The sequence below is a fragment of the Microtus pennsylvanicus genome, chromosome 2, assembly GCF_037038515.1.
Source record: "Microtus pennsylvanicus isolate mMicPen1 chromosome 2, mMicPen1.hap1, whole genome shotgun sequence".
NCBI lineage: Eukaryota > Metazoa > Chordata > Mammalia > Rodentia > Cricetidae > Microtus > Microtus pennsylvanicus.
This window is the reverse complement of record NC_134580.1, coordinates 67,092,301-67,107,924: the sequence shown is the minus strand read 5'-3', so window position 1 is coordinate 67,107,924 and position 15,624 is coordinate 67,092,301. Positions and strand designations below refer to the sequence as shown.

Here is a 15,624-nt window from a genome sequence, read left to right as displayed (position 1 = left end):
TTTTTAGGATAGATTTTACATATTGTTACTGTTTTCCATGTTTTTCTGCTCACTGTCTATTTGGTCTGTCTCTTTGCTATGTTAGCTTTCAAAGAAATTGAAAAGCGTATTGCTGTTGCTTCTGTCTTCTTCTGAAAAGTTTTGGCAATTCAATGATACTTTATAAATTAGCAAGTAAAATTCTTTTTGCATTATTAAAGTGGAAATTAGAAGAAAATAGGGTAGGTATTCAAGGCAAATGAGAAAGTCAAAAGAACTAAAAGTTGCCAATCCCATTGCTTAAGTAAATATTTTCCCCTTCCGTTGAATAAGAAATCGACTGCGATGGAGGAGATTGTCTTGATGAAGCAGCAGCTTCAAGAAAAGGAAGAAGTCGTTAGTACTTTGCAGACTGAGCTCAGGCAGAAACAGGAAGAGCAAGCTGCACAGGTAGGATGATGGCGCCTCCATTAGGATAGAATCCATGGGGTCCAGAATGGTGCAGGTGGCAAGTCAATCCCGGCAGTCACTTGAAAAGCTTGGTAGATGAAAGTATAGTAGCTAGGATATTAAAGCCAAGCCTAGGAGGGTGTGGCAGAAGAAGCCACAAGTATGGTAAGTGGTTCATATCTTAGTAGGAAACATCAGAACCCCTCAAAAATGCCTTAGGTTGGTGAACTTGCCATAGCTTTATGATGACTGTTTTTATTCCTTGAGTCAAGATACTCCAATTTAAACGCACACAGAGATTCTGTATCTCAGGAACGGGCTCATGGCGGAACTCAAAGGAAACGGATAGATACAACAAAAGAAATCAAATCATTGCCTCCATTCTTTTCTGATTAAAATCTTGTTAGGAAGATATATCTTAGCCTTAAAGCCACTTACTGAACATAGACTAAAGAAGTGGAGAGGGTATGAGGCTCATTGCTAATGACTCTAGTATGCAGCGTTCTTCTTCATGGTCATTCTGAAGCCAGAGCCAGACCATTAGTGCTCTCCTGTCAGTCTGTCCCTCCCTGCCTGCCCCCCCCACTTGCTTCCTGGTCTACTCATTTATTAGAGTTTGCATGTGTGTGTGTGACGGTCTTGATATTTGCACATATTCAGTGTATTTTTCCTGTATGGACCGTGTGTTTTCAGAAACTCTTGAATTACATGATGCATAGCATTCGGTCAGCTCCGATGCTTTCATTTTTTTCCTTGCAAGTTTCTCTTGACCTTTATTTTTGGTTGTGTATTTTTTTTTCCCAATTTTGATTAATATTTTTTTGATTTATTATTTTTCTTATTTAACTCAAGGCATTCTGTTTTGTGTTGGGCTTTTTCTTCTGAAACGAGTTTTCTTTTTCATCAACTTCATGAATTTTATTAATTTTCCAAACTTTTCTAACTCTATCGTTCCTTCATGTCCTCTTCATTTTTCTTAAACATGTTTAACGATGAAATAAGTTACAGTGTTTTTCAGCATATTTTTCTGCTCCTTATTCCTCGTGATTTTTGTTGTTGTTTTTGAAGGAAGGTTTCACAATGTAGCCCAGTTTTACCTTGAACTTGTGGCAGTCCTCCTGTCTCAGCCTCTTGAGTGCTGGAATTATAGGCATGAGCCACCATGCCTGACTTTTGAATGGTATTATGTAATTGTTCATGCATCTTTTGTGTGAATGTTTTTGCTTACATGTATGTATATGCACTACATAACCCCAGAGGTCAGACGAGGACATCAGATCCCCTGCAACTGGAGTTACAGATAGCGTGGGTGCTGTGATGGAACCTGGATCTTTTCACAAGAGTAGCAAGTGCTAGTTGCCACTGAACCATTGCTAAACCTCTATACAGATCGCATTTGGGTTTTTTTTTCCTGTGGATGGCCTGCATTTAGCCATGATCAAAGACCGGGAAGTGTTGCATCTCTTCTAATACTAGCTGCCACCTATTCCTACAAATTCTTCTTGGTTACCTTGGATTTTTCCCTATTCCACAGGAACATCAGATGTAGCTCTATTGCTGTCTTTTTTTTTATCATTATTATTTTATAGTCTCTAATGCCAAGAAAATCCCAATTTTTATTGTTTGCCCTTAACTTGTTTAGTGCAAGGTTTTTAGGATAGTTTTTACATATTGTTACTGTTTTCCATGTTTTTCTGCTCACTGTCTATTTGGTCTGTCTCTTTGCTATGTTAGCTTTCAAAGAAATTGAAAAGCGTATTGCTGTTGCTTCTGTCTTCTTCTGAAAAGTTTTGGCAATTCAATGATACTTTATAAATTAGCAAGTAAAATTCTTTTTGCATTATTAAAGTGGAAATTAGAAGAAAATATGGTAGGTATTCAAGGTAAATGAGAAAGTCAAAAGAACTAAAAGTTGCCAATCCCATTGCTTAACTAAATATTTTCCCCTTCCGTTGAATAAGAAATCGACTGCAATGGAGGAGATTGTCTTGATGAAGCAGCAGCTTCAAGAAAAGGAAGAAGTCGTTAGTACTTTGCAGACTGAGCTCAGGCAGAAACAGGAAGAGCAAGCTGCACAGGTAGGATGATGGCGCCTCCATTAGGATAGAATCCATGGGGTCCAGAATGGTGCAGGTGGCAAGTCAATCCCGGCAGTCACTTGAAAAGCTTGGTAGATGAAAGTATAGTAGCTAGGATATTAAAGCCAAGCCTAGGAGGGTGTGGCAGAAGAAGCCACAAGTATGGTAAGTGGTTCATATCTTAGTAGGAAACATCAGAACCCCTCAAAAATGCCTTAGGTTGGTGAACTTGCCATAGCTTTATGATGACTGTTTTTATTCCTTGAGTCAAGATACTCCAATTTAAACGCACACAGAGATTCTGTATCTCAGGAACGGGCTCATGGCGGAACTCAAAGGAAACGGATAGATACAACAAAAGAAATCAAATCATTGCCTCCATTCTTTTCTGATTAAAATCTTGTTAGGAAGATATATCTTAGCCTTAAAGCCACTTACTGAACATAGACTAAAGAAGTGGAGAGGGTATGAGGCTCATTGCTAATGACTCTAGTATGCAGCGTTCTTCTTCATGGTCATTCTGAAGCCAGAGCCAGACCATTAGTGCTCTCCTGTCAGTCTGTCCCTCCCTGCCTGCCCCCCCACTTGCTTCCTGGTCTACTCATTTATTAGAGTTTGCATGTGTGTGTGTGACGGTCTTGATATTTGCACATATTCAGTGTATTTTTCCTGTATGGACCGTGTGTTTTCAGAAACTCTTGAATTACATGATGCATAGCATTCGGTCAGCTCCGATGCTTTCATTTTTTTCCTTGCAAGTTCCTCTTGACCTTTATTTTTGGTTGTGTATTTTTTTTCCCAATTTTGATTAATATTTTTTTGATTTATTATTTTTCTTATTTAACTCAAGGCATTCTGTTTTGTGTTGGGCTTTTTCTTCTGAAACGAGTTTTCTTTTTCATCAACTTCATGAATTTTATTAATTTTCCAAACTTTTCTAACTCTATCGTTCCTTCATGTCCTCTTCATTTTTCTTTTTTTTTTTTTTTTTTTTTTTTTTTTGGTTTTTCGAGACAGAGTTTCGCTGTGGCTTTGAGTTCGAGACCAGCCTGGTCTACAGAGCTACTTCCAGGACAGGCTCTTCATTTTTCTTAAACATGTTTAACGATGAAATAAGTTACAGTGTTTTTCAGCATATTTTTCTGCTCCTTATTCCTCGTGATTTTTGTTGTTGTTTTTGAAGGAAGGTCTCACAATGTAGCCCAGTTTTACCTTGAACTTGTGGCAGTCCTCCTGTCTCAGCCTCTTGAGTGCTGGAATTATAGGCATGAGCCACCATGCCTGACTTTTGAATGGTATTATGTAATTGTTCATGCATCTTTTGTGTGAATGTTTTTGCTTACATGTATGTATATGCACTACATAACCCCAGAGGTCAGACGAGGACATCAGATCCCCTGCAACTGGAGTTACAGATAGCGTGGGTGCTGTGATGGAACCTGGATCTTTTCACAAGAGTAGCAAGTGCTAGTTGCCACTGAACCATTGCTAAACCTCTATACAGATCGCATTTGGGTTTTTTTTTCCTGTGGATGGCCTGCATTTAGCCATGATCAAAGACCGGGAAGTGTTGCATCTCTTCTAATACTAGCTGCCACCTATTCCTACAAATTCTTCTTGGTTACCTTGGATTTTTCCCTATTCCACAGGAACATCAGATGTAGCTCTATTGCTGTCTTTTTTTTTATCATTATTATTTTATAGTCTCTAATGCCAAGAAAATCCCAATTTTTATTGTTTGCCCTTAACTTGTTTAGTGCAAGGTTTTTAGGATAGTTTTTACATATTGTTACTGTTTTCCATGTTTTTCTGCTCACTGTCTATTTGGTCTGTCTCTTTGCTATGTTAGCTTTCAAAGAAATTGAAAAGCGTATTGCTATTGCTTCTGTCTTCTTCTGAAAAGTTTTGGCAATTCAATGATACTTTATAAATTAGCAAGTAAAATTCTTTTTGCATTATTAAAGTGGAAATTAGAAAAAAATAGGGTAGGTATTCAAGGCAAATGAGAAAGTCAAAAGAACTAAAAGTTGCCAATCCCATTGCTTAAGTAAATATTTTCCCCTTCCGTTGAATAAGAAATCGACTGCGATGGAGGAGATTGTCTTGATGAAGCAGCAGCTTCAAGAAAAGGAAGAAGTCGTTAGTACTTTGCAGACTGAGCTCAGGCAGAAACAGGAAGAGCAAGCTGCACAGGTAGGATGATGGCGCCTCCATTAGGATAGAATCCATGGGGTCCAGAATGGTGCAGGTGGCAAGTCAATCCCGGCAGTCACTTGAAAAGCTTGGTAGATGAAAGTATAGTAGCTAGGATATTAAAGCCAAGCCTAGGAGGGTGTGGCAGAAGAAGCCACAAGTATGGTAAGTGGTTCATATCTTAGTAGGAAACATCAGAACCCCTCAAAAATGCCTTTTAGGTTGGTGAACTTGCCATAGCTTTATGATGACTGTTTTTATTCCTTGAGTCAAGATACTCCAATTTAAACGCACACAGAGATTCTGTATCTCAGGAACGGGCTCATGGCGGAACTCAAAGGAAACGGATAGATACAACAAAAGAAATCAAATCATTGCCTCCATTCTTTTCTGATTGAAATCTTGTTAGGAAGATATATCTTAGCCTTAAAGCCACTTACTGAACATAGACTAAAGAAGTGGAGAGGGTATGAGGCTCATTGCTAATGACTCTAGTATGCAGCGTTCTTCTTCATGGTCATTCTGAAGCCAGAGCCAGACCATTAGTGCTCTCCTGTCAGTCTGTCCCTCCCTGCCTGCCCCCCCACTTGCTTCCTGGTCTACTCATTTATTAGAGTTTGCATGTGTGTGTGTGACGGTCTTGATATTTGCACATATTCAGTGTATTTTTCCTGTATGGACCGTGTGTTTTCAGAAACTCTTGAATTACATGATGCATAGCATTCGGTCAGCTCCGATGCTTTCATTTTTTTCCTTGCAAGTTTCTCTTGACCTTTATTTTTGGTTGTGTATTTTTTTTCCCAATTTTGATTAATATTTTTTTGATTTATTATTTTTCTTATTTAACTCAAGGCATTCTGTTTTGTGTTGGGCTTTTTCTTCTGAAACGAGTTTTCTTTTTCATCAACTTCATGAATTTTATTAATTTTCCAAACTTTTCTAACTCTATCGTTCCTTCATGTCCTCTTCATTTTTCTTAAACATGTTTAACGATGAAATAAGTTACAGTGTTTTTCAGCATATTTTTCTGCTCCTTATTCCTCGTGATTTTTGTTGTTGTTTTTGAAGGAAGGTCTCACAATGTAGCCCAGTTTTACCTTGAACTTGTGGCAGTCCTCCTGTCTCAGCCTCTTGAGTGCTGGAATTATAGGCATGAGCCACCATGCCTGACTTTTGAATGGTATTATGTAATTGTTTATGCATCTTTTGTGTGAATGTTTTTGCTTACATGTATGTATATGCACTACATAACCCCAGAGTTCAGACGAGGACATCAGATCCCCTGCAACTGGAGTTACAGATAGCGTGGGTGCTGTGATGGAACCTGGATCTTTTCACAAGAGTAGCAAGTGCTAGTTGCCACTGAACCATTGCTAAACCTCTATACAGATCGCATTTGGGTTTTTTTTTCCTGTGGATGGCCTGCATTTAGCCATGAACAAAGACCGGGAAGTGTTGCATCTCTTCTAATACTAGCTGCCACCTATTCCTGCAAATACTTCTTGGTTACCTTGGATTTTTCCTTATTCCACAGGAACATCAGATATAGCTCTATTGCTGTCTTTTTTTCATCATTATTATTTTATAGTCTCTAATGTCAAGAAAATCCCAGGTTTTATGGTTTGCCCTTAACTTGTTTTTTGCAAGGTTTTTAGGATAGTTTTTACATATTGTTACTGTTTTCCATGTTTTTCTGCTCACTGTCTATTTGGTCTGTCTCTTTGCTTTGTTAGCTTTCAAAGAAATTGAAAAGCGTATTGCTATTGCTTCTGTCTTCTTCTGAAAAGTTTTGGCAATTCAATGATACTTTATAAATTAGCAAGTAAAATTCTTTTTGCATTATTAAAGTGGAAATTAGAAAAAAATAGGGTAGGTATTCAAGGCAAATGAGAAAGTCAAAAGAACTAAAAGTTGCCAATCCCATTGCTTAAGTAAATATTTTCCTCCTTCAGTTGCATAAGAATTTGTTTGAGATCGAGGATTTCAGCCTGATGAAGAAGCTTCTTCAAGAAAAGCAAGAACTTATTAGTACTTTGCGGATTGATCTCAGGCAGACACAGGAAAAGCAAGCTGCACAGGTAGGATGATGGCGCCTCCATTAGGATAGAATCCATGAGGCCCACAATGGTGCAGGGGTCAAGTCAATCCCGGCAGTCACTTGAAAAGCATGGTAGATGAAAGTATGGTACCTAGGATATTAAAGCCAAGCTTAGGAGGGTGTGGCAGTAGAAGCTACAAGTATGGTAAGTGGTTCATATTTCAGTAGGAAACACCAGAACCCCTCAAAAATGCCATTAAGGTTGGTGAACTTGCCATAGCTTTATGGTGGCTGTTTTTATTCCTTAGGTCAAGATACTCCATTTTAATAGCACACAGAGATTCTGTATCTCAGGAACGGGCTCATGGCGGAACTCAAAGGAAACGGATAGATACAACAAAAGAAATCAAATCATTGCCTCCATTCTTTTCTGATTGAAATCTTGTTAGGAAGATATATCTTAGCCTTAAAGCCACTTACTGAATATAGACTAAAGAAGTGGAGGGTATGAGGCTCATTGCTAATGACTCTAGTATGCAGCGTTCTTCTTCATGGTCATTCTGAAGCCAGAGCCAGACCATTAGTGCTCTCCTGTCAGTCTGTCCCTCCCTGCCTGCCCCCCCCACTTGCTTCCTGGTCTACTCATTTATTAGAGTCTGCATGTGTGTGTATGTGTGTGTGTGTGTGGCGTTCTTGGTTGTTATTTGCACATACTCAGTGTATTCTTCATGTACGGAGCGTGTGTTTACAGAAACTCTTGAATTACATGATGCATAGCATTCGGTCAGCTCCGATGCTTTCATTTTTTTTCTTGCAAGTTTCTCTTGACCTTTATTTTTGGTTGTGTATTTTTTTTTACCAATTTTGATTAATATTGTTTTGATTCATTATTTTTCTTATTTAACTCAAGGCATTCTGTTTTGTGTTGGGCTTTTTCTTCTGAAACGAGTTTTCTTTTCTATCAACTTCCTGAATTTTATTAATTTTCCAAACTTTTCTAACTCTATCGTTCCTTTCATGTCCTCTTCATTTTTCTTAAACATGTTTAACGATGAAATAAGTTACAGTGTTTTTCAGCATATTTTTCTGCTCCTTATTCCTCGTGATTTTTGTTGTTGTTTTTGAAGGAAGGTCTCACAATGTAGCCCAGTTTTACCTTGAACTTGTGGCAGTCCTCCTGTCTCAGCCTCTTTAGTGCTGGAATTATAGGCATGAGCCACCATGCCTGACTTTTGAATGGTATTATGTAATTGTTTATGCATCTTTTGTGTGAATGTTTTTGCTTACATGTATGTATATGCACTACATAACCCCAAGAGGTCAGACGAGGACATCAGATCCCCTGGAACTGGAGTTACAGATAGCGTGGGTGCTGTGATGGAACCTGGATCTTTTCACAAGAGTAACAAGTGCTAGTTGCCACTGAACCATTGCTAAACCTCTATACAGATCGCATTTGGGTTTTTTTTTCCTGTGGATGGCCTGCATTTAGCCATGATCAAAGACCGGGAAGTGTTGCATCTCTTCTAATACTAGTTGCCACCTATTCCTACAAATTCTTCTTGGTTACCTTGGATTTTTCCCTATTCCAAAGGAACATCAGATGTAGCTCTGTTGCTGTCTTTTTTTCATCATTATTATTTTATAGTCTCTAATGCCAAGAAAATCCCAATTTTTATTGTTTGCCCTTAACTTGTTTAGTGCAAGGTTTTTAGGATAGTTTTTACATATTGTTACTGTTTTCCATGTTTTTCTGCTCACTGTCTATTTGGTCTGTCTCTTTGCTATGTTAGCTTTCAAAGAAATTGAAAAGCGTATTGCTATTGCTTCTGTCTTCTTCTGAAAAGTTTTGGCAATTCCATGATACTTTATAAATTAGCAAGTAAAATTCTTTTTGCATTATTAAAGTGGAAATTAGACAAAAATAGGGTAGGTATTCAAGGCAAATGAGAAAGTCAAAAGAACTAAAAGTTGCCAATCCCATTGCTTAAGTAAATATTTTTCCCCTTCAGTTGCATAAGAATTTGGTTGAGATAGAGGAGAACAACCTGATGAAGCAGCAGCTTCAAGAAAATAAAGCACTCATTAGCACTTTGCAGACTGAGCTCAGGCAGAAGGAGGAAGAGCAAGCTGCACAGGTAGGATGATGGCGCCTCCATTAGGATAGAATCCATGAGGCCCACAATGGTGCAGGGGTCAAGTCAATCCCGGCAGTCACTTGAAAAGCATGGTAGATGAAAGTATGGTACCTAGGATATTAAAGCCAAACTTAGGAGGGTGTGGCAGAAGAAGCTACAAGTATGGTAAGTGGTTCATATTTCAGTAGGAAACACCAGAACCCCTCAAAAATGCCATTAAGGTTGGTGAAGTTGCCATAGCTTTATGGTGGCTGTTTTTATTCCTTGAGTCAAGATACTCCAATTTAAACGCACACAGAGATTCTGTATCTCAGGAACGGGCTCATGGCGGAACTCAAAGGAAACGGATAGATACAACAAAAGAAATCAAATCATTGCCTCCATTCTTTTCTGATTAAAATCTTGTTAGGAAGATATATCTTAGCCTTAAAGCCACTTACTGAATATAGACTAAAGAAGTGGAGGGTATGAGGCTCTTTGCTAATGACTCTAGTATGCAGCGTTCTTCTTCATGGTCATTCTGAAGCCAGAGCCAGATCAGTAGTGCTCTCCTGTCAGTCTGTCCGTCCCTGCCTGCCCCCCCCCACTCCCTTGCTTCCTGGTCTACTCATTTATTAGAGTCTGCATGTGTGTGTATGTGTGTGTGTGTGTGGCGTTCTTGGTTGTTATTTGCACATACTCAGTGTATTCTTCATGTATGGAGCGTGTGTTTACAGAAACTCTTGAATTACATGATGCATAGCATTCGGTCAGCTCCGATGCTTTCATTTTTTTCCTTGCAAGTTTCTCTTGACCTTTATTTTTGGTTGTGTATTTTTTTTACCAATTTTGATTAATATTGTTTTGATTCATTATTTTTCTTATTTAACTCAAGGCATTCTGTTTTGTGTTGGGCTTTTTCTTCTGAAACGAGTTTTCTTTTCTATCAACTTCATGAATTTTATTAATTTTCCAAACTTTTCTAACTCTATCGTTCTTTTCATGTCCTCTTCATTTTTCTTAAACATGTTTAACGATGAAATAAGTTACAGTGTTTTTCAGCATATTTTTCTGCTCCTTATTCCTCGTGATTTTTGTTGTTGTTTTTGAAGGAAGGTCTCACAATGTAGCCCAGTTTTACCTTGAACTTGTGGCAGTCCTCCTGTCTCAGCCTCTTGAGTGCTGGAATTATAGGCATGAGCCACCATGCCTGACTTTTGAATGGTATTATGTAATTGTTTATGCATCTTTTGTGTGAATGTTTTTGCTTACATGTATGTATATGCACTACATAACCCCAGAGGTCAGACGAGGACATCAGATCCCCTGCAACTGGAGTTACAGATAGCGTGGGTGCTGTGATGGAACCTGGATCTTTTCACAAGAGCAGCAAATGCTAGTTGCCACTGAACCATTGCTAAACCTCTATACAGATCGCATTTGGGTTTTTTTTTCCTGTGGATGGCCTGCATTTAGCCATGATCAAAGAACGGGAAGTGTTGCATCTCTTCTAATACTAGTTGCCACCTAATCCTGCAAATACTTCTTGGTTACCTTGGATTTTTCCCTATTCCAAAGGAACATCAGATGTAGCTCTATTGCTGTCTTTTTTTCATCATTATTATTTTATAGTCTCTAATGCCAAGAAAATCCCAATTTTTATTGTTTGCCCTTAACTTGTTTAGTGCAAGGTTTTTAGGATAGTTTTTACATATTGTTACTGTTTTCCATGTTTTTCTGCTCACTGTCTATTTGGTCTGTCTCTTTGCTATGTTAGCTTTCAAAGAAATTGAAAAGCGTATTGCTATTGCTTCTGTCTTCTTCTGAAAAGTTTTGGCAATTCCATGATACTTTATAAATTAGCAAGTAAAATTCTTTTTGCATTATTAAAGTGGAAATTAGAAAAAAATAGGGTAGGTATTCAAGGCAAATGAGAAAGTCAAAAGAACTAAAAGTTGCCAATCCCATTGCTTAACTAAATATTTTTCCCCTTCCGTTGAATAAGAAATTGACTGCGATGGAGGAGATTGTCTTGATGAAGCAGCAGCTTCAAGAAAAGGAAGAAGTCGTTAGTACTTTGCAGACTGAGCTCAGGCAGAAACAGGAAGAGCAAGCTGCACAGGTAGGATGATGGCGCCTCCATTAGGATAGAATCCATGGGGTCCAGAATGGTGCAGGTGGCAAGTCAATCCCGGCAGTCACTTGAAAAGCTTGGTAGATGAAAGTATAGTAGCTAGGATATTAAAGCCAAGCCTAGGAGGGTGTGGCAGAAGAAGCCACAAGTATGGTAAGTGGTTCATATCTTAGTAGGAAACATCAGAACCCCTCAAAAATGCCTTAGGTTGGTGAACTTGCCATAGCTTTATGATGACTGTTTTTATTCCTTGAGTCAAGATACTCCAATTTAAACGCACACAGAGAATCTGTATCTCAGGAACGGGCTCATGGCGGAACTCAAAGGAAACGGATAGATACAACAAAAGAAATCAAATCATTGCCTCCATTCTTTTCTGATTAAAATCTTGTTAGGAAGATATATCTTAGCCTTAAAGCCACTTACTGAACATAGACTAAAGAAGTGGAGAGGGTATGAGGCTCATTGCTAATGACTCTAGTATGCAGCGTTCTTCTTCATGGTCATTCTGAAGCCAGAGCCAGACCATTAGTGCTCTCCTGTCAGTCTGTCCCTCCCTGCCTGCCCCCCCACTTGCTTCCTGGTCTACTCATTTATTAGAGTTTGCATGTGTGTGTGTGACGGTCTTGATATTTGCACATATTCAGTGTATTTTTTTATTGCTTTATAAATTAGCAAATAAAATTCTTTTTGCTTTATTAAAGTGGAAATTAGAAAAAAATAGGGTAGGTATTCAAGGCAAATGAGAAAGTCAAAAGAACTAAAAGTTGCCAATCCCATTGCTTAACTAAATATTTTCCTCCTTCAGTTGCATAAGAATTTGTTTGAGATCGAGGATTTCAGCCTGATGAAGAAGCAGCTTCAAGAAAAGGAAGAACTTATTTGTACTTTGAGGACTGATCTCAGGCAGACACAGGAAGAGCAAGATGCACAGGTAGGATGATGGCGCCTCCATTAGGATAGTATCCATGGGGTCCAGAATGGTGCAGGTGGCAAGTCAATCCCGGCAGTCACTTGAAAAGCTTGGTAGATGAAAGTATGTTAGCTAGGATATTAAAGCCAAGCCTAGGAGGGTGTGGCTGAAGAAGCTACTTTCTGAACATAGACTAAAGAAGTGGAGGGTATGAAGCTCATTGCTAATGACTCTAGTATGCAGCGTTCTTCTTTTTGGTCATTCTCAATCCAGTGCCACCCTGTTTGCGCGGGCTCCCTCAACTCTGTTTTTCTCAGTTTCTCGTTGTTCTCCTTTGAGGATGCTTTTGTGCCATGCCGCATTTTCATCCCTGGAGACCTTTGCACACAACATGCAGCTGATCTTAGCCATCAGACATATTGGTAACAGAGGTGTCTTCCATGTATTGATGGCTGACAGTTGAACACAGAGAGTTTTATACCCAGAAATTGATAATCTTATCCTATTAGCTTTTATTGAAGCTTTCATGCTTCATATATAGTGTAGACTAGGGAAATTTTACACATTTTTTATTCTTTTACGTACTTAAAACAAAGGCAGCGAAGACATATGAATATGGTAACAGTTCCGTTGTGGAGCAAGTCACTCCAAACACAATACCAAAGGCTAAATGTGTTAACAAAAGTCATTGCCCTAGCATGCAGGAGACTGATGTGTACAGATTATGGGTTTGACACCAGTGTTGGCTGCATGACAAGTTCCAAGCTAGCCCAAGCTATACAGGAAGACCTATCTCAAAAAGTAAAATTGATAAAAGTAGCCTCAGCTTTAAAGTATTTTGTGAACATGGTAATTATAGAAACATAGAGGAAAAAAAGATGGGATTTAAACAGAACCCTGAGAGCTTGGTAACACTCCAGATAAGCCATGTTCTTGTGGGGAAGACAGAGAGGAATCCTGGGAGCTAAGCAACACTCTAGACAAGCTGCGTTCTTGTGGGGAAGAGTTGGGAAAGACAGAACGCATTAAAGAGAACAGCCTGCAGGAGTGACAGCTGGTCATGGCTCTCTGGGGAGGTGGTGTGCCCTTGAAAACACAAACAGATAAGCACACAAAATAGACTAGCCTTGTATTTCTATTTGTAGAACATTTCGAATAATGTCCATGGCTTGAACTGCTAATTTATAGGAGTGAGGGTCCAGGACCATTTTTGAGCATGAGTCTGGTACTGAAGGAGCTAACAGAAATTTAACTTCACTTGTATGTTTAATTTTCTAATCATTTCAGAATTAAAAAATATCTTCTCCCATATTTATAACATTTTTAGTATCGATGAAGATTTTTTTAATTAAAGTTATATATGAATTGATTGGAGTTTGATAGTAGGCTTTCGTTCTTGTCTGGAAGTTACTGCTGGGCCTCTTGTTCTTCTGACATTCTCACCCTTGCCCCTCAGAGCTGAGGTTTAGAGAAGCACTGTCCGTCGGTGCTGTGTGCCCATCTTTGGAGGTTAGGCTGAAAGAATTGTCTCTGAGCTACTCTGGAGTGTACCTTGTCTAGTTTCTCTGGCATGTGTCTTCAGTTGAGTTCCATGCAGCAGATGGTCCATGAAAAAGACGCCCGCTTTGAAACCCAGGTCCGCCTCCATGAAGATGAGCTGCTTCCGTTAGTAACCCAGGCAGATGTGGAGACAGAGATGCAGCAGGTGTGTTGCTCACACTCCATGGAATGACTCTTGTTTTGTTAACATTTAATCCAGACCTCTCAGCCACTTTCCATGCCCTGCCCTTCCCTGCTGCGCTCCACACATCCTCCATGTATTCCTTGGCTTCTTATTGGTGTCCTCTCTTTCGTTGCACATCATTTTCTGTCTTGTCCATACTTTCCCTTTTTCCTTATCTCATCAGGTCGGAACTTCTTGAGGACTTGTGGGAGTCAGCAATGGGCTGGTTTCTTTCTCATTTGCAGATTTACTGCGACCATTCATGTCCTAACCCTGATCTAAAACTTCAAATAGATGAAGTCAGTTTTGTATTTAAAAAAAATAAAAGAGGTAAAAAGAGATTTCAAAGGCACATTCTTTTATTAAATCTGTATTTTTAAGGTGTATTGAAAATTGACTTTCTTGTATTTGAGCTTACCCTGTACTAACTCACATTGTGTGTACTTAGAATGTGTATGATGGCCAGAGGACAACTTTGAATGTCATTCCTTCTTTTGGAGGAATTCCAAAAGAATTCCAGCCTGAAGAAAGAACTAGAAAGGGTAAAGTTAGAGAATAAAACCCTTTCTAAGGAGTTTGAGGCTTTAATGGCAAAGAAAAACCTTCTGAGAGAAGATCTGGAGCTTCAAGGAGAAGATAGTGTACTAAAACAAGCTAGCCTAGAGGCCACTGAGAAATTCCCTCAACAAACGGATGGCATCACTGAACAAGAAACACAAGCTCTGGCAGGCAAATCGCAAGAGCAAGATACTCAGAGTGTGAGCGTTAAACTTGAAGATTCCTCACGTAGTTTTAGTTCGCCATCCTTTGCCGAGATTTGACTCAGGAGGGCATTTTTCTCGTTTTCTAGTGTCTGGCTGAGCCCCCTGTCACTCTGTTTCTCCATCTCTAACTCAGCAATTCTTCCCTTGAGTTGCTCAGGCTGCTGGAGGTGGTCACTGATGTCATTGTGGGAGCCCAAAGTCTCACTAGTGTCAGGCTTGGCGCTGTTTGCTGAAAGAAGACACAATTGGGGGGAAAGCTATATGGCACCAGAGGAATAGACCCAAAGTTGTCCCCTGGCACCCAGGCTGACTCAGGCCCTTATACACACATGTGCCTGCACCCACATGAACATGCATATGCCTATACATGTTTATGCCTAAAAGCAGTAGCTTATGTCATGCTGGGATTCACTCTGTTCTGAGTCAGAATCCTTGTCCTGGGTTGTTCCAGCCGATTCCAAGTTAGCTCTGCTTCATCCAGGGACCATGCACTCTGAGTTTATGCATTGGAAACCCTGGCACTGCTTTGTTCTCTCGGCACTATTGCACACTTTCTGTCCACTGAATATTGATGAGACAAGTCTTTTAAGAAGCCCTTCCTCTGCTTCTGTAACGTGCTGTGATAGTGTTTCTTAAAGCTGTCACTCTGGTTTTTATCACCTAATGAGCAAGGTATTTTATTCTGTTCTGAATGTGCTCAAATGTCCATCCTTTCACCTTCTTCTCACACCCACGAGAAGCTTCTTTCCCTTCAGCAGTTCTGACACCAGTGCTCCCATCGCATAACCTCTCCAGCAGAGAATAAATGTGCTTGTGTACAAGTCATTCCCAAACTCTCCCGTTCGTATAACTGCCTGCTTAGGAACCTTTAAAAGGTACACGATTGTCTGGGAGAAGCTTAGGATCCCTCCCTTGATCTGCCATGCAAGGCCTGATTATTTGTCCTCATCTTTTCAGCCCTTTACTTGATCTTAAGCCTGCAGGTCATCAGACCCAGCTCTTCAGCAAACAGTGATGGCCTTGAGGACCTTCTACCCACATCACCATCTTATTGGTGGGAATGTATTCCTCGTTGCTTCCTTTTGGGGGCCACTCCAGATCTCAGATTCTCCTGCCACACTTCCCAGTTGCTTGCTTCTGTTTTGCCTTCTTACTTCCAAAGTGCTTGTCATCCCGTTTGACTCGCGCTGCCTGCACACAAGTGCCTATGCTCTCGGCCCTATCTTTTGACCCCA

The 15,624-nt window shown here is 39.7% G+C and overlaps 1 protein-coding gene and 1 long non-coding RNA gene across 13 annotated transcripts in view; both read left to right on the top strand.

Annotated features, from left to right (window-relative positions):
- Window positions 1–311: 311 nt before the first annotated feature.
- Window positions 312–2,499, top strand: LOC142843616 (uncharacterized). Its single transcript, XR_012909668.1, has 2 exons — window positions 312–429; window positions 2,391–2,499. It is a non-coding gene; the product is annotated as an uncharacterized LOC142843616 (long non-coding RNA).
- A 2,085-nt stretch (window positions 2,500–4,584) lies between these two features.
- LOC142843614 (uncharacterized) overlaps window positions 4,585–15,624 on the top strand; it is a 30,130-nt gene continuing 19,090 nt past the window's right edge. For 3 of the 12 annotated variants that reach the window (XM_075961252.1, XM_075961242.1, XM_075961245.1), the window contains exons 1-6: window positions 4,585–4,700; window positions 6,653–6,778; window positions 8,751–8,876; window positions 10,861–10,977; window positions 11,798–11,923; window positions 13,485–13,607. In XM_075961252.1, the coding sequence (XP_075817367.1) occupies window positions 4,596–4,700; window positions 6,653–6,778; window positions 8,751–8,876; window positions 10,861–10,977; window positions 11,798–11,923; window positions 13,485–13,607 (723 nt within the window). In that variant the 5' untranslated portion in view covers window positions 4,585–4,595. The remainder of the gene's footprint in view (window positions 4,701–6,652; window positions 6,779–8,750; window positions 8,877–10,860; window positions 10,978–11,797; window positions 11,924–13,484; window positions 13,608–15,624) is intronic. The other 9 variants (XM_075961244.1, XM_075961243.1, XM_075961249.1 and 6 more) reach the window with 9 other exon arrangements.